Raw genomic sequence first — 24,407 nt, 5'->3', positions numbered from 1 at the left:
AGAGAAGAATAAAAAGAACAATAATAATGTGTTGTACCTGGTGTATGCATATAAGAGACTGCCGCAGTTAGTGCTGAAATATAAGAACACTTTATTTTTTTCGCCCCTGAGATAGTTTCCATTACAAGATCAGCTCATACCTTAAGTCTGTATCACTATGCATGGTATCACTATGCATTTCTTAAAGGTAGTGTTGAACCAAAAGAGTAAGGAAGCGATGTAAAAGTTTGTAGCTCAGATTACATCTGGTATGTTTTTCCTAGCCTTATGTTCAGACTGCTTATTACTGTGTCATCTTATCTTCTCAGTAATTATGTTTTTCCATTTGTAAAGTGTGAGTGATGTCACTTCTCAGGCACACTTAGCAGTCCAGAGCCTGGTAGCCTTTCAAGGGTGGCTACCAGACTTTCTTTCTAAACTTTGAGGTTAATTGTACTGTGTCCTGGAGAAGATGAGAAAGTTGTTCTCTCCTCAGCAGGGCAGAACTGTTGCCAGTTACCTGACTGGAGAGATCTCTGTCCATGTGAGGAGGGAGCTCCTGTTTGGACCTGGAAATTGATGAGAGCTGGGAGCTGTTTTCTTATTCTAAGATACCACATCTCCCCTCAAAAGCATTGCCTTGTGGCTCACTTACTTGCCAATCAATATCTGAAAGTGTTTTCACTCATGGCAGAGATTCTTGACCGAAGAAATATTCAGTATCTGACTCTCCTTGTACATCTACACTGGAAAAAAAAATGTAGGAGTCGCTTTCCTTCCTAGTCTGAGGTCATATTTCCTACTTGGAGAATATTCTTTTTTCCTGCCTTGTACTGTCTCCCCCCATGTCCAAAATCATAAGCATGTAAGTTGGTTAATGCCAGCATTTTCTATATAAAATTAAGATACTGAATGTGATTGTTGTATGAAAACCACATATATATATTTATATGTGTTATATATATTTAAATCCACGTCTAATTTCCATCTTCAAAAAACAAATGCATTTTCATATCGGAGATGTTTAGATAAACTCAAATTATAAAAATCTGATTGATTTGGGGAAAAAAACCAACCCTTGCATCATTCTGCAAATAGAAGAAATATTTCTTGATGTAATACCAGAGCTGTCTCTTCTAGCTGTTTTCATTTCTCCTTATTTGGGATATACTTAATCAGGTTCACAAAGAATAACTTACTTCACTTACTCTATCAAACCACAGATATTATAGACCTTAATTGAAAGAATAAATTTATAAGCTGTACCTCTGAGGGGATCTGTTGTTGTCTGTGCTATGTCACATCTTTGCTATAGTGCAGATGATTTATCTAACTTGGACACTTTGCAAATCTCTGTTTTTATCACATTTTGGCACTTCCCTCTGCTTTGATTTTAGTCCTAGAAGTATGAATGTAGGACAACACTGATATTGTTTGGAGAGTGGCGACATTTATGTAAAGCTTGCTCAAAAATCTAAAACATAGCAGAAAGGTTGTTCCTGTAGTGCCAAATATAAGTTTTGTTGAATTCTTTAACACACAAAGAAATTTTTGCAAGGAAACAAAGTAGCAAGAATATCCCCATGCTATGGAAAGGAGAAGGTTTGCTTCTAAATCTGATGTGAATGGGCTAAATGTAAAACTTTAGGTACCAAGTATATTCAAGTATGTATAAAGGAAGCTCTTTTGCTTTCTGTAAGAAGCTTAAGGTAATGTTCTGTTTGCTAAAGCTGTTCTGTGCTTTTTCTTTGCAGTTCTAAAACAATAACCTCTGTGTTAGACAAACCAGAGGAAAGACCTATGAAGGCAGGAGTCTCACCAGTAAAGGTATGATTAGTATTTAATATAGCAGAGGTTATATTTCACATTTTGTGTAGTTTTTTTCTTCAGTGGTAAAGATAATTAAAGACTTGGGGAAGAAAAATAATAAGTTGGAAAAAGCGAGTCTTTTTTTGTTTGTTTTGGAGGGAGATAATGGAAACCCCTAGAAGTTCAGTGCTAAAGTGCTGTCACAGCTATAATCAGTGGCTCTCTGCTTGACATTGTTTCAAATCACTTCAGCCACTGAAAATAATTGTCTTCCTGTGTTCTAATATCTCTAAAGTCACAGAAATAGAGATAAAATTATTTAACTTGCAACAGCTTGAGATTTTCAAGTGTCTTTAAGTGGTGCCTTATCTCTTCTGTCCGGGTGATTTCAAAAAGAACAGGATGAGGCTATCACTAGCACTTCTGATAGCTCCCTGGTTGATACTGTTTAGGGGTTTTTTTTGTCATGTATCCAATTTAAGAGGCATGCTTCCAGATTCTTTGCTGACAGGGTAGTGAGACAGAGGAAATCACTCCACTTTCAGTTATTTTGTCAAGACTGTACTGATATAACAATTTGACTGCAATTATAGTGTTCACTCCTTTTTTAGCAAAGGAGAAATCCATTTAATTCCACTGCATCAGGTGATAGTTTGAACAGTGGGGAATCAGAAAACAGCCCAGCCATTCTACCTCAGCTATCTAAGAAAGGTAAATATACTTATTTAGCATATGACTGAATTTCTTAGTGCCTTATATGGAAATTGTTTTTACTTCTGTTGCTTCTTTTTGTAATGTATCAAAACCTGTTTTATCTTAACTACTTGGCGTTATCAACTAGTTCATTTTAAACCCCATGTAAAATGTGTATATACTCAGGAAATGGCTGTTTATGTGAGTAAATGGGGTTTACTTCCTTTCTTTTACTCATCGTTCTGGTCAGCATTAAGCACTCCATCTGAGAGGGCTGTTTGTCCTGAACTGCTGTTAACAGAACAGAGAAATTTCCTTGAATTTGGCATAGCTGTTTTTCTGACTTTCCAGTCATTGCTGCTATTGGCAGAACAGAAGAAGCCTAACTCTCTTTGATCTTAATTTTTTCCTTTGTTTTCTCAGTCCTGTTTATTTTTGAATACTCCTTTTCCTGGAGTATTCTCTGAAGCAAGTAGATGAGTGATCATACATCACAGTACAGGCATTTGAAGTTGTAATTTACAGGCTCCTGTGTGGAAATCACTCCCCTGTCTCTGTTATGAAGCTTGCCAACAGGAAAAAGGCAGACTTGCACAGTAGGAATAAAAAAAAAAAATTAATCTCCCTACTGGGAGATCTCTTCTGCATTTTACCTTGTTCCATATGAATGTGGAAATAGCCTGTTTCCATTTATACATGTTGTTGTTTATCTTCTGAATCTGAAGTTGTGTATGCACATTCAAAAGCTGCCCTTCCCTGCAGAGTTTGTCCCTTGCAGGAAAATTTGGTGTGCTTTGATGGTTCTTTGGAATCATCAGATAGTTAATATTTCTAGAATAAGAAATAGCTGCAGGATTTTCATTTGTTAAAACATCCTGTTCCATACAAATAAAATCAACACCTATGTTGAATTTCCTCCTGTGTTTTACTGCAGGTGTTTTCAATAAGTCAATGCAATCACCAATCTAGGTCTGCACTGTGTCGTACCCCTCTGTTTATGCAGATGAACATCATGTAATCTTGTGATTTCTTCTCTGTATGTCTTACAGAATTTTTGTCACTCTCAGAAGAGAGCCAGCCTGAACCAAATGTACCAAATGATGAAACAGAGAAACATGAGAAGCCTTCTGTAGAACCTCCTGATGAATCACAGAAAGAACTAGTTAAGCGTCCTGTCCCAAAAGCTAGAAAATTAATTCACAAAGCAGCAGATCCTGTGTTACAAGGAGAAGACTTTGTTCCAAAACCAGCCAAACGGACTGAGGGGATTAATGGCATTGGTACACTGCCCAGGGGTATTCTGAAGCGCAGTTCAAGTTCAAGTTCCACTGACTCAGAGGTTCGAGTTAGTCAGATGTTAGATGTTCAGAAAAAGAATGGCCTTCCTGCTGCAACTATTTTTGAAGGGAAAGCTGAGAAGAACTCTCTTGCAGAAGAAGTGGAAGACTCCACACAAATTTCACTGGAAAAACTAAAACAAGTGAGGTTCTCTTCTAGCACAGGTAAAGGAGAACCTCTGCAAAGACCACGGCTACACCGTGGTAGAGAAAAAGGAGAGTTTGATTTGTTAGAATCTGACCAAATCAAGAGTAGTGGAAATAATGCTATTAGACCAGATGCATTTGGGAATAAGCAGATTTCTGCTGTAAAGCCTTTGGGAACCGGTTCATCAGCTTTACAGGTAAAAACGATAGATGGCTTACAAGACGATATGTCAGCATCTGGTCTGTGTGACACTAGTAGGTCAGTCTTCCTGGTTAATGAAACCTTGCAGACAAAGATAGTTACTCCTAAGAAACTTGAAACTCCACAGAAGACCTCCAGCAATATCCTGCCAAATAGCAATAATGAACTGAGCGTTGATGAGGCACATGAAAAGAAAGGCAACCAGTTCTTCAGCCATGAGTCAAAGTCACGCAAAAACCTCACTGGTAAGAGATTAATAGGAGTGAAAACCAGAATGCGATAGTACATACTCATTAATGTTTAAATCACTTGTATCTAAGAATTAACAACCAGGAAACAGAGTAGGAATGTGCAACATAACTGCAGAATTAAATTCTAAATTTTTTTTTTTTGTATTTTAATGCTCTACTGTAGTCAATATGTTTTAGGTGATACTCTGTTGGTATTCTTAAGAATTAACAATCAGATCAGAGCCTGTTGACTGTCCTTGGTAGTAATCCAGTTGCGACATGGGGATTTGCTCATGGGACTAAACACAAATATGCTGGATTGTCCCCATCCCTGCCCAGCCCTTGCTTCAGTATAGCCATTTGCTTTAGAATTAGGAAAACCAATCTTATCTGCTTGCACCCTCAAAAGTAATATGATTAATCTTCCAATAGGATATCTCAGTCCAGGAATTTATTTTTCACCCTATTGCCTGCAGTATGGTTCTTTCCAGAAACCCAAGGACAGAACTCTTTTCCCTGATAACAGTTGAAAAAAAAAAAAAAATCAGAGATTTTTCAAGGTAGATTGAACATTTGTAGGGTCATGTATCTGATTCCTAACTCTGGTAAGTTTGTTTATGTTGTAGGTGCATATCAGCTTTCTGCTAAGACTGAAGCACACGAGGTGTCAAATATCAATTCTACGAGTCTTCAACAAGGTAAGCCTGATCTTGTTGAGGAGCAAGATGCTAAAACCACTTTGAAGCCTGACAAACATGCTGATGAACTCAGGAAAGAGGTCAATGAATCTGTGTCAAAAGTTTTAGATTGGTTTAAAAGAAGTTCTGATACTGAAGATAGGAAACATGTATCAGATAGATCCCAAGACAGGGAAGCCGAAGAGGAAGTGGACTTCTCAACCAGAACAGCAGTTTTTCCTACAAAGCACAGTGGACCTAGCGTGGGTGGAAAAACAGAAGTTACAGAAGAGTTACCATTTGGAAAGACTAAACAACAGAACAGTATTTCACTTACATCATTCATTTCAGAAGATATACAGTTGATAAATGAGAGGATGAAACCTAAGGAAGGGGAAGAGAATGAGGAGCAAAATGACAAATCACTAACTGAATTTGACTGTACAAGTGTTGAAGAAAAAGAATGTGGTCAAGAAATCAAGCAACAAAATCAAAAATCAAATCTCTTGGAAAATCGAGAATACAAGCAACCAGCTCAGAAATGTGAATCGGAGAAGGCAATACAAGAAAAAAGAAGAATAAGGGAAATCAGAGCATTCTGGGAAAGGGATAAAACTGTCACCAGTCATGGAGAGAAAGAAATTAGTATCAGTACTAATGTGTCAGATGGCGGTTCATTGAAAGGTCTCAGAGAAAGTGACAAAATAAAACCAACTGCAGTGCGTCTACCTAGTGCATTGGATTATCAAAGCAAGAATATGTTAAGTGCTGAACTAAGTTATGCAAGCCAGGCTGCAAGAAATGAACATCAAAACTCTTCTGAGTTTGGACCAGGCCATGCAGTTGAAAAGCTTCCATCTAATGGTGAAGTTCATGAATATACAGAACAGCCAAAAGCCAGTAACTTGCAGCCAAGTGTTGGTGCCACTTCAGCTTCCCCAGAAAGCAAAGACAAAAATGAGAAAGAAGCACTTAAAAGAGAAGTTGCTGCTCATTCTCAACAGAAGCCCAGATTCCAGGTTTTTTCTTTAAAAGAAAAAATGAATGAAAAGTCCAGGAATCAAATTTCAGATCCTTCACAGTTCCAGAGTTTGAGAAACTTCTGGGATACTGGAGTTAAATTACAGAGTAGCATTGATAGGGGACATGTTTCTTTGCCAGGTAATACTAGTTCAATAACCTATGAAAGAAAATCAAAGGAAGATAAAGGCAGAGATAATGTAAGTGAGCAAGAATTAATTCAACAAGAAACACAAACATCAGAGAAAGCAAAGAACAAGAAACTAGATTCTGCAGTATGTGAACTGCCTTTAGGATCTACCCTGAAAGGTCTCAGTGTGACACACACAAAAAATACAGACTCTGTCCAGCTGGACAGAAAACCAGTTATCTCAAAACTCCAGAAAAAGATGGATCTTCCAGAGCAAGAATTTAAAAAGTGTGTAGAAGAAGGTATTGTTTCATCAAAGGAACATCATGTTTCCTTGCAGTTGCTCCAGTCACCTGGTGATAAAAGTGCTGTAAAGGAGAGAGCAGGAGATGATTTGCTATGTTTACCTACAGAAAAAGGGGACAAGAGTACTCCATTAGATATCAGTCTTCCTAAAGAGGAAGTTGCAGAGACTGTGGATAAGGTGGTTCTACCTAAAGCTGAGCTTGATATATTTAAATTGGGCCTGAAGAAGTTAGAAAAGGAAGCCTCTGAGATGTCATCTAGGTTGAACCTAAAAGAAAACATTTTGAAAGGGACATTTCATGCAAATCAGTGTGAGGTCTCTGAAAGGACAGTAGAACAGAGCCATGACATTTCTGCTGCTGATCAAAAAGAAGAAATAAGCAAAAACCCAGGAAAAGTGAATGTATCACCAACAGATGAGCATGAAACCCAAAAAAGTCTCAGGAAACTGTTTAGGGAATTTGAACCTTTCTGTCTACGACATCAGGCAGCAGACAAAGATGACGCTCTTGAGGAGTCTCAGAGGCCTCAAGCTGGTTTGCAGAACCTGCTCAGAGAAACCTTTGTATCTCAACCTCCTGAGTACAGAAGGGTTGGACTGAAAACATCTCATGACACAAACTGTATATCACAAACTAATTGTAGCAGAGAATCAACATGGCAAGAAGGTACTGGTCAGCCTGAAGAGGTCAATGAGACTGTAGAAAAGTCCATTGTCCCATCCAAGGTCAGTGGCTTGAGTTCTGCTTTAGAGAAGCTGCTGAAGGAGGCCTCTGAAACACCACCTCCTAAACGAAAGCGTGCTGATAGCACAGGACAGAGAACTGCTGAGATGGGAATTAAAAGCATCACCTATCAGCATGATGAAGAGTTGTCACAGGAAATTGATGAGACCATAGAAAAGTCCATTGCACCATCCAAGGTCAGTAGCGTGAGTTCTGCTTTAGAGAAGCTGCTGAAGGAGGCCTCTGAAATGCCACCACCTAAACCAAAACGTGCCATTGGCACAGTACAGAGAAGTGCTGAGATGGAAGTTAAAAGCATGACCTATGAGCACAATGGAGACCTGCTGCAGGAAGTCTGTGAGACTGTAGAAAAGTACATTGTCCCATCCAAGGTCAGTGGCTTGAATTTGGCTTTAGAGAAGCTGCTGAAGGAGGCCTCTGAAATGCCACCTCCTAAACCAAAGCGTGCTGATAGCACACGACAGAGAACTGCCGAGATGGGAATTAAAAGCATCACCTATCAGCATGACGGTGAGTTTCTGCAGAAAAGTGGTGAGACCACAGAAAGATCTGCACTGCCCAGCGCTGAATATGGGGTGTCTGATGTTAATTTGCAGAAGCTACCGAAAGAGGTCTCTGAAACACCAGCCTCTCTGCTGAAAAATATGGATGAGAAAATGCAAAGTAAAATATATACTAGTCAAAGTATGCACACTCCACTTCAACAAGAGAGAGATCATCCTCAAGAAATACGTGAAACAATAGAAAAAACTTCTGTTTCAAATATTGCAAAATTCAGTGAATTCAATATTTCTTTAGAAAAGCTTCTTCAGGAAGCGTCTGAAATTTCATCTCCAGTATCTGAAAAGTTGCATAAAGAAGAAAAGTTTGGATATCATATGTTTCCATCACAAAAAGAGACTCTGTTAATGATGATGTCACAGCCATATAATGCTTTAGGCAGCTATCATACACAGATGAAGAGAGCTATCAAAGAGGGACCTCCAGAACAAAATATCAAAACTTCAGTAAATGATCTTGCAGGAAGTGAAGTTGAAGCTTCTGATCTTCCTAAAAGAAATGGAGCTATTAATAAAACAGAAAAGAGAAACATAGCTCCAGATGATCTTTCTTCCTTGGAAGGAGAGACCAGTATGATTGCAATCAAGCCATTTAAGATAAACAAAAGAGGAAGGAGAGATGAAAGCACATCCTTGGATGTCTCTGGAAATAATTCAGAATTTAAAGCGCTGTGGAAATTCAGGAGAGCAAGCACACCACTTAAAGATGAGAGCGACTTCCTCCAGCCAGAAGGAACTCAACACTGCCTAGTGTCTCAGGATGAGGATAATGATGAAGAGGAAGGGGACAGCTCAAATTTGGGATCCAAGTTTTCAAATGAAAACTCTGATTCCCACTCTGGAACCAGAAGCTCAATTCGTGAGCCATTTGATTTCTAAAATTCATGGTGCTGGGTTGTTAAATATGGCTACAATTTTTTTGGTAGCCAGCTTGAAATAGTCTGTCTGATACTTATTTCTTAATTGAATGCTTTGGATATTTGGGAACTATGGGAAGAGCTAATTAAGTCCTTTAATTGGAAAGCGCTTCACAAACACATACTATATTTGGGAAAGCCTTTTCGGCAGGGGAGTTTAGCAGCGTGAATCAATTGCATCAGTCTTCATGGTTTACCCTTTTCTTCCTCCCCTGTGATACCACCTTCAAATTGATAATACTGTAACACTCAACACCTGATATTTATTTTAAATAGCCTGGATTAAGAGAGGGAAAAATAAATTATCAGTGGCTGAGTTCATTCTTCAGTTTGACCAGTTAGCCTTCAAAGGTAAATATTTATCAGTGGAATGGCTGGATATAAAGACCAGACCAGTCCTCTGTGCTATTTAATTTAGCCTTGCTGCCTGTCACACTAGAAAGTGGCCAGAGAAATGAAGTGGTCTATTTACCAGGATTCTCATTGGTTGAATGGCAGCTCTGGTCAATGTATAAGGTATGATCATCATCGAAGAGCTTAAGTAGAGGAGATAATTTAACCTTTTTAATTTGCTCCTGAGACTGGGAATGTTTTCTTTACCTGGAGTATCTGAGAAAGATGCGAAGTTTGCAGTGCACCCTAACTTACTCTTGATCCTGTTTTGAAATTGAGATTCCAATGGAAGTCAGTGAAAACTCGAGACAAATGATGAAAAGTGGAACATAATTTGGTTTTACCCATAATTACAGTGTTGCTGTCTGTAAGGCCTGGTTGACTGGCTGATAGAGAGGAAAGTGAGGTAGGGCAAGGCATGAGGGACTTAAAGGTTTCTGAAGGACCTAGGTCTGCCTTGATTCTGCCCTTGGAGACAACCCATAATTTCAGGGATCCAAATCTCTCCTCATTTAGGTTTTATGTGGCTGTTACTGGAGTATTGAAACAAAGTGATTTTCACTGGGGAAAAATATAACACACAAATTTACGCAGAAGGGAAAACTAAAGCTATTAACTTTTTATGGTGATTCATAACAGGATGATTACAAAATGGCTAAAGTCTGAGTTTATCCTGTGTTGTTCTTAGACAGTTAAGACAATTAGTACTCCCTAAACCCTCTTATTAGTCAGTACAGACTGTGATACCTATGCAGGGGAAAGCAACCTGCCTCTCCCTAGTGATGGCTGAGAGAATTTAGGGAGCAAATGGACACTTAAAATTAGACATTTATTTTGAATTTGTTTTGTATTTTTATTGAATGTTTAGTGTCTTTGCTAAAGGTCCAAATAGATTCTCATGAGAAATCAGTGGTTTTTTAGCGACTTGCTTAAAATTACGTGTTTGTGTGTGCAGTGTTCATGTGTTTTGTCTTGTAACAGGTTCAGAAGACTTAAACCCTGTTTTGATGGCTTTGAAAAGGAGTGCAGATAGGAAAGTACCTTCCAAAAGTCTAGAGGACATTCCATCAGCCACCTCAAGTGAGCACAATGCTTGTGTGTGTCTGCCATGACCCCCAGTTTGGCTTAACCGTATTCACGCTGTCCTTCCATACAGCTTTGCCAAATAGTTTTTTTGTCTTTGCTTCTCAATAAGCAGTATGGAGTTTGTACTGTAAAACTGTTTTTTTTTTTTTTTCTCAAAAGGTTTAGTTTACAGTTCTTTGTGTTAATTTTGAAGCAAAATTGGTCTATGAAGCAGACATCTTCAAAAAATGCATTGTGTTGATCAGTGATGAACTGTTTATTGGATAGCTAGGATGTTTTCAATAGTGAAAGTATTGACAACTACCCAAATCAGTAATGAGCAACAATTGCCATTGTCTCCTGTGTGCTTGCTTGAGTCAAATTAGTACACAGTGGAAGTATGAAAAAATTGCCTTAGTTTAGTAGTGTTTCATCTGTGTACTCTAGCAGTTAATATACCAAACTCACTTTAAGACTACAGTGAGACAAGATTCTACTTAGAATTCATTCTTGACTTCCCTCTGTCACCTCCTAAGATTATTTTTTTAAATTATTATTCCTGTCTCCCTTCACTCTGCCCCCCCAGTGTTTTCATGCTTATCTCATGTCTGATGGAGAAGACATAAACTGAACCTGTGTTTGTAAACCAAAGTGTGGAGGTGTAAATTTTGAAAGATGTTGGCTGTTGTTGGCAAGTTACTCTTCTAACACCACTTACGCTATTGCTTGCTTCTAACTAGTTTCCAGGTTTTAGGTATGCACTAACATTGTTGCAACAGCACACTGATAGGAACTGTCAACCAGAGACTGCTGCTTGGATGTAGGCTTGAAGTAGTGTGTGAAGTAGAAAGCATCTCTTGAATTTAACCGTTCCTGTGGCTCTGCTGGTTTGTTTGGGTTTTTTTGGTCTTCGTTACTCTTAATTCTCTGATTACCACTGCCATCCATTTTATCACACTGAACAGCAAAATTTCTAATGGTGTGTTACTTTTTTTCCTGCACAGATAAAAGAAAAATAAATAATCCAAAGGAAGAATTAGCTCTTAGTGCTGAAGATGGTAAATATCTTTTGTGTCTGCGTGGAACCTTATTGTTTTTTCAATAGCTTCTGTTTGCTAGTGAAGGAGTTTTGAAACCAAGAATTGTGTTGTGTTCTTAGATTTCATTAATTTCAGCATGACTTAAATGCTTTGTAGAACTTTCTTGTGTTGTTTTATTCTTAAGGAATATACTTATGTCCTGCTATATCTAGAAATTCTGTGCTACCTACCAGTGTATTATTTTGGCCTTTTGGTTTCAGCCTATGAAACAGTTACTGAAATCACTGAGAGCTTTGAACATTAGCTCAGTTGAAAGAGTTGGCCTCTGTAGATATTGAATTTGTTTCTTCATCTGTTACATTGTAAGATGCAAGATGACATTTGTTCATGCACAACACCCTTCAGAATACATCAGTTGAAAATAACCTCTCTTATAATCCCTGTCTCAATCCAGCAAAGTAGAATTACTCTAAGTAGCAGATGAACTGATAGATCAGCTACTGTTGATATCATCAATCCATTAGTGCATTACAAATGCCTCACTGTTAATTTTTTTCTGTGTGCCTTTAGAAATTCTGAATATTAGTAAACTAAAAGCAAACCTGTTCCAAGAACATGTCAAGATGAACACAACAGAAAACCATCAAATAACATCTAACATGGTGGAACATAACACACAATTCTTTATTTACTGCATCGGAACACTACAGATATAAAAAACCAGTTGTGTGCAGTTGCATTTGTTGACATGTTTTAGACGCTTTAAAGCATTTTGTATATTTGTGGCGTATAGTATAAACAGGATGATCATAGGATAATAGGATGCATGGCAAGTCCAGTGAATTAACGAGATTTAAGTACTGTACTGCACTTTGCTTTCAAATGGAGACCCCTAATGAAAGCATGTTATATTGACTACAGGGTGTGTAGACACTTATCTGAAAAGGGCAGGGGGGGTTTGAGTTAAATTTATCAAGAGTGAAGTTCTGAAAAACTGACAAAGAGCCAGTTTGATACCTGTACAGACTGAAGAAGGCAAATTCTCTTGAAAATACTCTTCATCGTTTTGCTTTGCTTAGCTTGTACATTCATGTTGCCTTAGTTATGATCCAGCTCCTCAAAGGAGGACAGCGATGCAAAACATGGAAACATATCGGGTCTGGGGAAGTCAAAAACTTCCAACATATCATCTATATTGATACATTTATAATATTGCAAAGCTGTTTGTGCTACTGAGTGACTTTTGTCAATACTGAGCAGGTCTGAAACCTGATCAGCATCAAGAGAGGAATGAAAATGCAGCAGGAAGTGAGTAATAGGATTCTTCCAGAAGGCAAAGGAGAGACTTCTCCACTGATATTTAAACTAATACATTAAACAACTAGTTATTTAACAACTAACAAGTTATACATCTGGACTAGATACTTGCTGAATGGAGAAACTGCATCTAACTGCATACTGACAATAACTGATATGTTGAGCACTATTTGAGCTTCAAGAGCAAAAGCTTTGCGAAAGCTTAACTCACTCCTTGCAAACAGTCCCATCATGTGTGCAGTGTTTCATTTTATGCAAAAGATATGTGCCCCTCTGGCTGTTTGTTGCCAAATAATTCTCTGTCTCATGATACTCAGTATTGGTGCATTTCACAATGTGTATCCAGTCCAAAGATACAGTGCTTTAGTACGTTATTAAATATAAGCGAGGTTAGAGCATGGAAAATTCTGAGAATCCTGGGCTTACCACAGACTGGATTTTTGCAAGGCTAGCTTGTGCAATTAAGCTTTGTACAGTGAAATAACAGGGAAGTGAAGTTCAGCAGAGGTGTACAAAAGTTGAAGAGATGAGCTGGAAAAAACTGCATCATTAATGAGATATACATCTTATAAATAGCTAGGAATACTTGAAACTTCTTTTTCAGGTCTAAAATTTGCTTGATTTAAACAAATGTTCCTATTGCTGTTATTAATTTGAGTAAATAAAAGTACAGAGTTTGGCTGGTACATAACTTCTGACCAAGAACTTTATGATGACTCTAATGGCAATAATGGTATGGTTAACACTTGTTCTAGGAAAAAAAAATCTAGAAGGTAAACTGGAAATGTATTCTTCATCACATTTGATCAGAATTTGCTTGCACTCAGGCTTGTACATTGTGTCAAGCAATGCAAGCATTTCTGCTCCAGCCAAAGTTCTTTGGTCAGTGTTAGAGGAGATGACAAAGTAGCTTATCCCTCCTAGTGATAGCTTCCCCAAGTCCTATAGTGTGGGGAAATCTTGCATCCAAGTTGTAAACTGGTTATGCATGTGCATGTATTTCATCTGAAGTTGTTTGTTTCTAACCATCTCCTGTTACAGAATCTCATTGTTTTTTTAATGCACAAACTTATTTTTGAAACCTTTTAAATTGCTGCTCTTCAGTTTCCACAGTGCCTTTGCAGCCTGATAAGCTGTGTTCCAATCCTGAAAAACTCAAAGGACTGAGCAAGTCAGTACCATCATTCCTACAGGAAGAGGCAAGTTTCATTTCTGAAATATTGTAACTAAAACTTTTGATTACTGAGGCATTTTGCATTTGTCAGGTAGTGCTTTCCAAGGTCTGCCAACTCGATTTACTATTGGACCATGGCATGGAGTTGAGCTTGTAGTGTAACAATCAGCAGATGATCCCAAACAACCTGTGGCTAATTAACCTTTCAAAAGCTTTAGTCTGGTAACTAGAGGTTTATTCTTACTGTACACTCAAAATACAGAGCATGTTTTACTTAGGAGATTGAAGCATAGTGAATGCTTGCTGTTATTCCCAAAGGCAATCTCTATCCTTAAACTAACAAGTCTCTTTTATCTTCAGCTAATTAAAAAGCTTACACCTGTGGGTTTTGAATTAAACAGTCTGACAAATACTTGAAAGCCAAAGGACTATATGTAATCATTCTGGTCACAGTAGAAAGGATTTGGGTGTGGTTCATATTTATATTCTAAGAAATTGTTATCACTTAAATCTGTTTATTCTCCCCCCCAAAAAAAAATCTTTGAAATTATTTTTAGTCTCTATACTATCTTGAGTTATCAAACTCATAGATAGGGTGTATATCTATAAAAATAGTGTGTGTATATATATATATATATATATGCCATGTGCTGGTTCTACCTTGGAGTTTATCGTCACTGTGATCTGGCCAATATGAAGCACAAAACTCATGTATGGATAACATAAATCTGGTAGAAATAACAGGTTAGAAATAAACACTGTAGACACCATGTAGTCATGATGGTATTAACACAATTGTTTGGTGGGTGTTTTTTTTTTAATATTCCTTGTGAATATAAAGAACCTACACAGACTTTCTTTCTGTGATGTTTTTGTAGAGTGATGACAGAGAGACAGATACAGCATCAGAAAGCAGTTATTCCCGTGGCAGAATCAAGAAGAGTCCCAGCTCTCTAACCAATCTTAGCGGCTCTTCTGGCATGGCCTCCCTATCCTCTGTATGTAAACCAAAGTCTTGTTTTAATGGCACTTTGCTTTTGCTAATCTCTTCAGTATTATTTTGGCTCTCTTCTTATTCCTCCTATCTTTCTTGGCATCTCTGTCTCCTTCCTTCCCTTTCTTATGTGAACCCTTGCATGGAATTGCCTAAAAAATAAAATTTGTTTACTTTTCTTGTTTTCTAGTAATATATTGGAGCCTGTTCAGGGCTCCACTGTGTAGCATACTCTGTAATAAATACTGAACAAAGAGATGGCTTCTACCCTGAAAGTTTGTAGCTGATCTATATTATCCCCCACTTTCAAACATTTAGAAAAGGAGAAGGAGGAGTGGGGGAGAAATAAAGGAAAGAGACAGTATTGGTACGTGGGATGCATAATTAAGTCAGTGAGCTAGCTAACCAAAAATCATTAATTTTTGTAGACTTTATTGGGGAAAAAGAGAATTTTGGGGAAGGATAGAGACAAAAAAAATTTGTACACCCTTCTCTTTCTACCTGTGTAGGGTTTAATTTTCAAGTATGTTTTGTTTAGGCATCTAATTCAACCACAGACTTTATCACTAATCTTGTCGGTATTTTCAGAAGGCCTGTTGTCCTAAACTCTTAGGCTCTGCTTTCTGCAAGGAAGATCAGCTAAAGAGTCCTAGAAGTAATATTTTAAGGATCTGATTACAGGCAATCTCCAGATCTACAGCATCCCATAATTTCATTTCTGCTATCTCAATTGAATAAACACTTTTTTTTTTTTTTGAGAAAACTTGGCCTAATATGTTTGATTTAAAAATAACTTCCTTTTGTTAACTGGTTTGCTGAAGAGCTATATAATAGCATCCATTACATTTCATCATTATTACATCTAAAGAGGCACAGTTGATTTCTTTATTGTCTGGATTCTGAGCATAACTTCTACCCTAATTTTGAATCTACCCTGATCTTGAAATATCTGGTGAAATGCAATGTCTGGAAAATTTTTCTCGTTTTGTGTGATACAGGTGAGCGGAAGTCTAATGAGCATCTATAGCGCAGACTTTGGCAGTGTTGACGTGAAGGGGAACATTCAGTTTGCTATTGACTATGTTGAACAGCTGAACGAGCTCCACATTTTTATTTGCCAATGTAAAGACTTGGCAGTGGCAGATGTTAAGCGACAGCGTTCAGATCCGTAAGTATAAACAGCTTTTATAAGTAATTTTTTTCCTAATGGAAGTTTTTCTTTTAATGTGTAAATGAAAACTGACTTTTTTTCCAATCACTATAACCTGTTTGAGTAAACAACCAAATAAAGAAACAAAAAAGTTATAGCGTGCTTTACATTATTTTCCCTTCTGAACTGAATATAGAATTGCGACTACAAAATGGTTTATATATTAGCATGGGAAGATGAAACTTTTAAGAATATGAAACTCTATTTTAAGATTTAACTTTCCATATGGATAAATCCTGCTTTGAGGATTAAAGCCTATAAATATGATATCTAGGCATACTATAGTTAAATATTCTGTATTTGTATGTGTGGAGGAGCTATTTCAACAGATTTCCCCTGGTAGAAGGAGGTTAATGTCCCACTTCGGGAACTATTATTATACTTCTCCACTGCTTTTCCATTTCTTAAATGTAACAACCTGAACAACTTAATGGCTATTGAGTGGATTTATTTTACTTTAAAAGCAAATATTAGTGTATTTTGGCAGGGGAAGTTGGAAAGGGTGGGTTTCTCGCTCTTCTAACCAGCCTGTGTAAATTTTAGGTATGTAAAGACCTACCTGCTTCCAGAGAAATACAAGCTGGGCAAACGGAAGACCTCTGTGAAAAAGAAAACTTTAAATCCAGTCTATAATGAAATACTGCGGGTATTTATCAAACTATTACTAGATATTAAATACTGCATGCATGAAGTATAAGGAACTCGAACAGGTCCAGCTCCAGGTGCTCTCAAAAGAGATGTCTGTGTTAGGATGAGATGGATTGATCCATAGAAGTACCTGTGTCCTTCCATTGATAGGTCAACTCTACAGCATACTCTGGATACAGCATTGAGAACACTGTCTATACTTCTTGCAAACAAACACAAGTTAAATATCAGCATAAGGTGCTTGAAATAAAAAGTAAAATGTGAAGAGAGTTTTGCTTTGAAATGAAGTGAGTAGTTACAGATGTATAAACCCAGACATGTTTTTCTCTAATCTTGTCACTAACAGACACAGCATTGAGGAAAATCCAACTTGTTTTAACTTTTGTTATTTCTTCCTCCTGGCAGTATAAAATTGAGAAGGGTCTCCTAAAGAACCAAATCCTTAATATCTCTGTCTGGCACAATGATACCTTTGGGAGGAATAGCTTCCTTGGTGAAGTGGAACTGGATTTAGGAACCTGGGACTGGAATGATAAATCCAACAAGCAGATCAACTGGTTTCCACTCAAGCCAAGGGTAGGTCTCTCTAAGGGTGGGTTAGCTGTTTTGTATTTTCTGCTGTGTAAGTGCAAAACCAAGTCATTTTTTTATTTAGGCCTGGTCTTGAGTGTTCTGTGGTTTTTGTGTTGGTTATTATCATAAATACCTCTTTACTGGTAAATGGAACAGACAGTTCTGAGGTTTCTATTAGTCTAGTAAGTAGATAGATATTACAGTAGGAAAAACTTTCTCATAGTCTAAGGAGTAGGAATTTCAAGGTATTTTTCACTTACATCATCTTGCTGCAACAGACACCTGCAGACACTTGTTCCCTGAATATGAAGTAAACATACTGAGAACATGGAGCAAGTGCAGCTACGTTTTAATGTGATATGTAATGATGACTTTCATGTCTGTGCACCTCTTGTTAGTTAATGGGTTTCAGCCAAAATCTAAACTTCTAGTTAAGCCACTGCCAGAGGTTCTAATTTGTAGAACAAAACAGGAATGTCATGGTAATCTTGAGCACTAGTTTAATTTGACTGATTTTAAAGCTCTCTGGGTAGATAAATGTAACCAAATAAGTGCATAACCATGGAAAAGATGTGCCCTCAAAGTCTTTTGGTCTCTTCTGGGTCTTGTTTTCCACTTTAGTGGAAAAGCTATATGTCTGAGGCCCTGTCAAGTGGTTAAACACGCCCTAAAACCTCTCATGTCCTGTAAACTAAGGGAAGACTAACAGGAAACAAGAAAAAAAACCCCACGCTTGCCTTATGTAGAAGTCAGGCTTGTTCCAGTGAAAGAAAATCTGCATGATAAACTGTGCACGAACAGCAAGGTTTGAGATTTGTGGGTTTTTTTCCTTAAATTTCAGACTTCAACAATGTCTCCTGAGCTAGAAAACAGAGGGGAGATGAAACTAGCCCTCCAGTATGTCCCACACCCTGTTGGAGGTATGCATTGCTGCTTTGTCTGGATTTGTCAGGCTTTTGGGGGTTTTGTTTTCCTTTTGTTTTCTCCTTCAAAAAAAAAAAAAAAAAGCTGTTTAATGTTTTTCAGACATCTTGTTTTAACATAAGTAGTTTTATTTTTCTAGAGGATTAAGCCACCCTGGTCATGAATTCAGTTTAGGATCCAAAGATCACTTTAGGATCTTTGGTTGTTTTTAATGTTACTACAGAAGAAATTACTTGATTGTTATAGTCTTGGATTTGTAATGCAGTCTGTATGTGTAACAAAGTGCTGTTTTCTCGCTAATAATATCAGAGATTATAAACCATCAGGCAGGTGCTGTGCTATGCTAAAGAAACAATTATAACACCAAATTCAAGCTATATTAGGAGAAAATAGCAATAAGTATTTAGAATGCAGCTATTTATAGCAGTGCGATCTGTTTGGTTTAATCTTGTCTGGCAACTGATAACTGGTTGATCTGAGAGCAAAGCCAGGTCAGGTCTTTAATCCAGCCAGTCAGTCAATAAGAATCAAATGTCTTAAGAGCACAAAGGAGCTTATTTGAAAGTACGAGTGGCAATAAATGCTGACCTCATGTAGACTGAAGACAAGTTGATCTCTTTATCTAGGAGGCTTGGAGAGAGAAGACCAGGAGCATGTATTTGTTTAGTTGTAACAAAATAAAAGTCATTGTAGGAATACAGACATGATGTGATCTTGCAGTACGTTGATGGGATGAAGATTGCAGCTCCAAGGGTACAGAGAGGAATGTTGAATTAAGATGTGAGATAACGAGAGTCTAGGCCTAGTATTACCTCCGCAAATGGGCAGGAACTGCATCATAGAAATTGCCTTTAAAAGGGATCTACAAGGCTTAATCAGATTTTGTTTTGTTTTCTTTACAGGAAAGAAGACTTCATCTACTGGTGAGGTCCACATCTGGGTGAAGGAATGCCATGACCTCCCTCTTCTGAGAGGCAACAGGCTCAACTCTTTTATTAAGTGGTAAGAACTGTGGTGGAAGTCATCAAAGATAGTGGCCTAATAATGCTACTGTTGTGCTTTCTAATCTTATATCAATTTTTCTATACTCTAATTAAAAAACACCTAATTACTTTCTGATTCTCCTTTATTGTAATGCAAATTGTCCTGCAGGGCTTACAACTTCAAGATGCTAAGTATATACCAGTAAGTAAATCATACTGGGAGAACTTCCCACATAATCACTCCTCTTTCATTTTGTCTGCTCAGCTATTTGGTGGAAGGGCTGGTCAAAATTGTGCCTGCTTTTATTTGCATTTAAACAAAGCATGTTTGTGCGAGAGTATGATTTAGCTTAGCAAACCATGGGAGGAGACAGAAGTGAGAAGCATAGTTGTATTTCTTCCTCCTTCCTTTCCACAAACAGTCTAAAAATGTAAAGAGACAAGAATAACAAGATGGTTGGGAAATCTCTGGCAGCAACAAGAAAGTTTTAGAGTCATTAGTGATAATACAGCAAATAAACCCCCTTGTGCCTCTTCCCCACCTGACTCCCCCTTCCCTTCCATCCTCTGAAGCACAAGGGCAGGTACATGCTGCCAGTATTTCTTGGAATGGACTGAGAATATGACCTTTGACTTCATCTCCATGATTCTAAAGCATCTTCAGACACATTCTAACATGCAAAGGACAGTGTTAATCAGTAGCTTTTGTCTACTCAGTATGTTTAACACAGGCTATGATGTGCAAGTGCAAACTGACAACACTTTCTCTTTCTGAAGTACCATTCTTCCAGATACTAGCAGAAAAAGTCGCCAGAAAACAAGAACAGTGGCAAAAACTACAAACCCAGTATTCAACCACACCATGGTCTATGATGGCTTTAGACCAGAGGATTTGAAAGAAGCCTGCGTAGAACTCACAGTCTGGGATAACCACAAACTCGCCAACCACTTTCTGGGAGGTCTCAGGATAGGCCTTGGAACAGGTACTGGACAATTAACACTCAGTTTACAAAATAGTCTTTTCTCTTTTTTTCCTATTCTCTTTTTTGCAAAGATCACTGAACAGCCTTTCAGTTACTTATTCACTGAAGAGTTTCATTCAGTAGCTTACCTATTTTTCAGTACTGATCCTGAAGTGTAAATAATAGTAGTGTTATGAGGGTCAGGATGACTGACAAGTAAGGAGAAATACTAGAAATAAAACTTTTTCTGCCCATATGTTGTATCTGCTATTGTTTGGAATGCAAGAATATGCTATTCCCACACCTAAAATCTTGATAATGTCTCGCCTACTTTTTGCATGCGGTGTAACAACAGTATTGAGTGGAGATAAAAGGACAGATCAGGAATGCGTGATAAGATTTGATGACATTGCATTTAGAATTTTTCCTATCCAAACACGTTTTTAGCATAAGGGCTATATAAGATGTACAGACAGAAGAATTGAATGTTTTTCCTGTCACTCTATTTGTCCTTTTCATCGTCCTCTCTGGTCTGAGGGGAGGATGTGTTTGGAGTCTTTTTAAGGAAATGTGAGAAAAAAATACTTTTCCTAAATTCACTTTTTTGCATGGCTCACCAGAATAATCTAAAATACAAATTAGGATAGTAAATCTCAATTTGAATTTTAGAGTACCCAAGGTTGTATTTCAGTACAAAAATCGGTGTCCTGTTTTATTCTTAAACCCTCTCAGATGTTAATGGCCCATACATCTTTCTCCTTGGGACCGTGACAAAAAGACTAAGGATAACAAGGAAAAAAAGCCCGGAGACAGATGAAGTTTCCATGTGAAACTGTCATTAATTGTATTTGACAGAATTGTTCAAGTATAAAAATGTAGGACTGGATCTTCAAAGTACTAGGTGAACGACCTGAGGAGGTGTAACTGTTTTAGAAGACAGGCAAATTTGATTGTCTGCTCTCAACTCTGCAGCATATTAAATGATTGTTTCTCTTAAAACTGTCATTTTTTTTAGGCAAAAGCTATGGAACTACAGTGGACTGGATGGATTCTACTTCAGATGAAATTGCCCTTTGGGAGAAGATGATGAACTCGCCAAACACATGGATAGAAGATACACTACCTCTCAGGATGTTACTGGTTGCAAAATTGACGAAATAAGGTGGCATTTTAATTGCTAGTGTCAAAACCCAACCTTGGGAATGAAACTAAAGGTGTGGGGGTGAAACTTGGAAGAGGAACACAGTAGCTCTTTTGACAGTCTCTGCTCTGTTGCTGTTCTGGCTTTGTGCTGTCAAATGTCACTTCATATTTCAAATTAAACTTCTGCCTGCAGATTATTATGTAAATTTAAGGGATTCTTTTTTATTCACTGAAAATAACATCAAGAAAGAAGGCACTTAGCTACCTCTAAAACTGAATTCTCTGTGACACCTGGATGTTTGTGTTGCCTAACTGAAGTGTTGCTGATCCCTTAAATAATCTAAATTACCAGAAAAAAAAAAAAAGTAAGAGCGAGTCACCACTTTCTGTACACTTCTAGGATTGCTCATGAAGTGTTATTAGTAAGATAGCAACAGGCTGCATTTTGTTCATGCTCATTAGCATGTGTCTGTATCCTTGTTATGCTGTGTCAGATATTTCCAGTGAAGAATATGAGCTTGAAGAATTTTTTTTTTTTAAAGTTCCTTTATCTGTAGTTGTACATTTCTAGGGTATGAAAGTTGCTTCTGTAACGAAAGAAGCATTACATGCAGTGGTACTATCAATGTCCTGTTCTGCAAGGTGCAGAGGACTGTTAATGCCAATGTACTATAAAAAAAATCAGGGTTATGAAAAGTTTGCTTATATATACGTTAGCCTTGCTGGTATATGAAGTTTATTCTTAAATGCTGAAGGCATAAACATCAAACTTTTTTATTCAAATGCTACTCTAAAGGATCTAAACCTGCCAATTTTTAGTGATGACAAGTATGTTGGGTATTTATTCTGTAAAGTGTACTCAGCTGTACCTATACTTACTAGTTTTTTTTGCAAAAAGTAACTTATCTGTGCTTCAGCGCCACCGTTAGGGGAACGCCGGGATTATGGCGGTCTTGGTTTAGAGAGCTTTGCAGCATAGGAAATAGGACTGGAATTTGTAACTTGTAGAAATGCATGCTACTAAAGAAAGATAAATGCATAAAATACAAAATGTATTACTTTTATTTTTAATAAAAACATCCTATTAAATCTAAACAGGAATTCAGTGTTTATCAAAACCCAGTGTTTTATGTTAGCAATTCAGCATGCACTATACCAAAATGCAGACAGAAAATATTTCTGAAAATAAATGCACATTTATTTGCTCCAACGGTGTAGGTCTAAAAGCTGGTGAAATCTTGCACCTAAGCTAGAGCAGAGAGGAGAAGGGAGCTCTTCACAGCTCCAATGCAGTTGCTTAATTTAATCATATACATTTAAATGCTACTTGGTATTTATTACACACGATGAATGGACAAAAGGAAAGGTGCTATTCGACCTGCTGGGGAACCCACTTTCTCACCAGCCAGGCACTCTGTGGAGTTTACAAATGCCCAAAGTAGTTGTCGGTTTTGATATCTTACTGCTTCAGGTGTTCTGGATGAGATTGGTAGCTGCTACAGATTCCACTTTACATACAAAACATTTTTCTTGTGTGACTGGGCAATAATGTGTGTACAACACTTCAGAACACTGTATTTGTAATTAAGTGGTACAGCAGCTACGTTGCTTCTGTATTCTTAACTAGCCACTCCTGAAAAGGTGGTGATTCTGGAAGAGCAGAGAGGCACCTAGTTTATTTGTATTCACTGCCTACATGAATTCATTTCCACCTGAAAAAAGTAGGTTGCTGTGAACATGACCTACAATTTCACAGGTTTATATTTTTGTTGTTGCTGGTTTTCCTCTGAAGCTTAAATGCGTTGCTATGTCAAAATAGCTTTGGGACTTCAGCTGTAGGGATGGGGTCTTGAGGCTCTAGATTTGCAGGTAGCTGGCATGTAATCTGCTGTGTTCTCTACTGTACAAAATTTTGATAGTTAAACTTGACTGCCGTCAAACTAAAAGGTTTGGTTTGTGACAGTGTCAATCTCCTTGTCTTTTGGTCAAGTAGAACATCTTCTGTCTCACTATTCTTGAACCACCCTAGAGACAGACACAGCATTTTGTCATTATCTCAAAAGACACCACTTACCACTACACTAAATACATCAAAACTTAAATTTCAAAAAGCTACCTGAACATGAACGTAAGATTTACTTGTACACTGCACGTGTAATTAATTAGTGCACTGCACTTGTAATTAATTAGTGTGACTAACTAATGACACAGCAGTATTACATACTCATCTAGATGAACCAAGAAACTGAGCCAAGTAACAAAACCAGGCCCTTTATTACCAAAATTCAGTCCTCCTCCCCAGGTTTTAGTACCTTTTTTAGCCTGTGCAGAAAGTGAAGATGATTATAGGTAAACCTGTAAGGACAGTTGTCACCACACACAAAAGTGAGTCTTCCTTGTGCTTCCAAATTTACCGGAGGGCAGCAAAGGCAGTCACAGCAGTGTCTTTGAAAATTATAGTAGTGCTTAACTATGCTAGATATTTTAAAGTTATTGTTGTCATTTTTAGTCTGCCATGGAGTATGCATCAAGCTATAGATATCTAACTTAAAGATTTCCAACACAGCTTTAGCAGCTGTGCTTATCTTTTTACTGTTTTACTATTGTCATATACCAGAAAAGTCAAAGCTGTCCTGGTGAGATGAACTTCAGTAGAAGGGAAGATTACAAACCAAGCTGCTTTATCAGGGGAAAAAGTACTTTCATTACCCTATGCATGTTGTAGGATTTAATTATAGAGTAGAAACATTAAAATCTCCCCTCCTGCTAAAGGAAATTATGTTGATTTATTAAAAGGTTCTTGAAGGTAATGGCTGCATCCAATCATGTAAACCAGCAGGACTAAAGTAATGCAAAATGTACTTTTTAAAAAAAAGATGATTGGTATTTTTTGACATTCTTCTGAACGTGGTTCACACAATAAATACAGCTTTCCACCAAATTCATAGTCATTCCTAACTACAGTAGTATGTTCCAGATCAATAATACACAGATAGAGAAATGCGAGTTTATGAAGTTGATTAGGACAAAAAGTTTCAGGAAAATAGTTTCTTTGCTCTACAGTTAAAAGGAAAGGTTTTAGTCATCCATAACCAAAACTTTAAAGGTGTATAGTTAGTTACACACTGAAGGGCAAATAATAGCTACGCTTTGATTCTTAATTCCAGTTCACCTTTATGACAAAGCAGCTCTGCTCCTAAAATATTTATGTATATTCATCCTTGCTCA

The 24,407-nt window shown here is 37.5% G+C and overlaps 1 protein-coding gene across 2 annotated transcripts in view; it reads left to right on the top strand.

Annotated features, from left to right (window-relative positions):
• SYTL2 (synaptotagmin-like 2) overlaps positions 1-21,389 on the top strand; it is a 40,273-nt gene extending 18,884 nt beyond the window's left edge. Inside the window, exons 4-19 of one of the 2 annotated variants that reach the window (XM_010078887.1) lie at positions 1,734-1,806; positions 2,400-2,499; positions 3,531-4,412; positions 5,024-5,095; positions 10,128-10,226; positions 11,216-11,269; positions 12,512-12,559; positions 13,673-13,767; positions 14,621-14,740; positions 15,735-15,904; positions 16,490-16,592; positions 17,000-17,170; positions 18,009-18,087; positions 18,994-19,093; positions 19,852-20,057; positions 21,052-21,389. In XM_010078887.1, coding sequence (XP_010077189.1) covers positions 1,734-1,806; positions 2,400-2,499; positions 3,531-4,412; positions 5,024-5,095; positions 10,128-10,226; positions 11,216-11,269; positions 12,512-12,559; positions 13,673-13,767; positions 14,621-14,740; positions 15,735-15,904; positions 16,490-16,592; positions 17,000-17,170; positions 18,009-18,087; positions 18,994-19,093; positions 19,852-20,057; positions 21,052-21,197 — 2,518 coding nt within the window. In that variant the 3' untranslated portion in view covers positions 21,198-21,389. Of the gene's footprint in view, positions 1-1,733; positions 1,807-2,399; positions 2,500-3,530; positions 4,430-5,023; positions 5,096-10,127; positions 10,227-11,215; positions 11,270-12,511; positions 12,560-13,672; positions 13,768-14,620; positions 14,741-15,734; positions 15,905-16,489; positions 16,593-16,999; positions 17,171-18,008; positions 18,088-18,993; positions 19,094-19,851; positions 20,058-21,051 lie in introns of both variants that reach the window. The other variant, XM_010078879.1, reaches the window with a different exon arrangement.
• The last annotated feature ends 3,018 nt before the right edge of the window (positions 21,390-24,407 follow it).

The sequence above is a fragment of the Pterocles gutturalis genome, unplaced genomic scaffold (genome assembly GCF_000699245.1).
Source record: "Pterocles gutturalis isolate BGI_N339 unplaced genomic scaffold, ASM69924v1 scaffold7386, whole genome shotgun sequence".
Classification (NCBI taxonomy): Eukaryota; Metazoa; Chordata; class Aves; order Pterocliformes; family Pteroclidae; genus Pterocles; species Pterocles gutturalis.
This window is presented reverse-complemented; position numbering and strand designations above follow the sequence as displayed.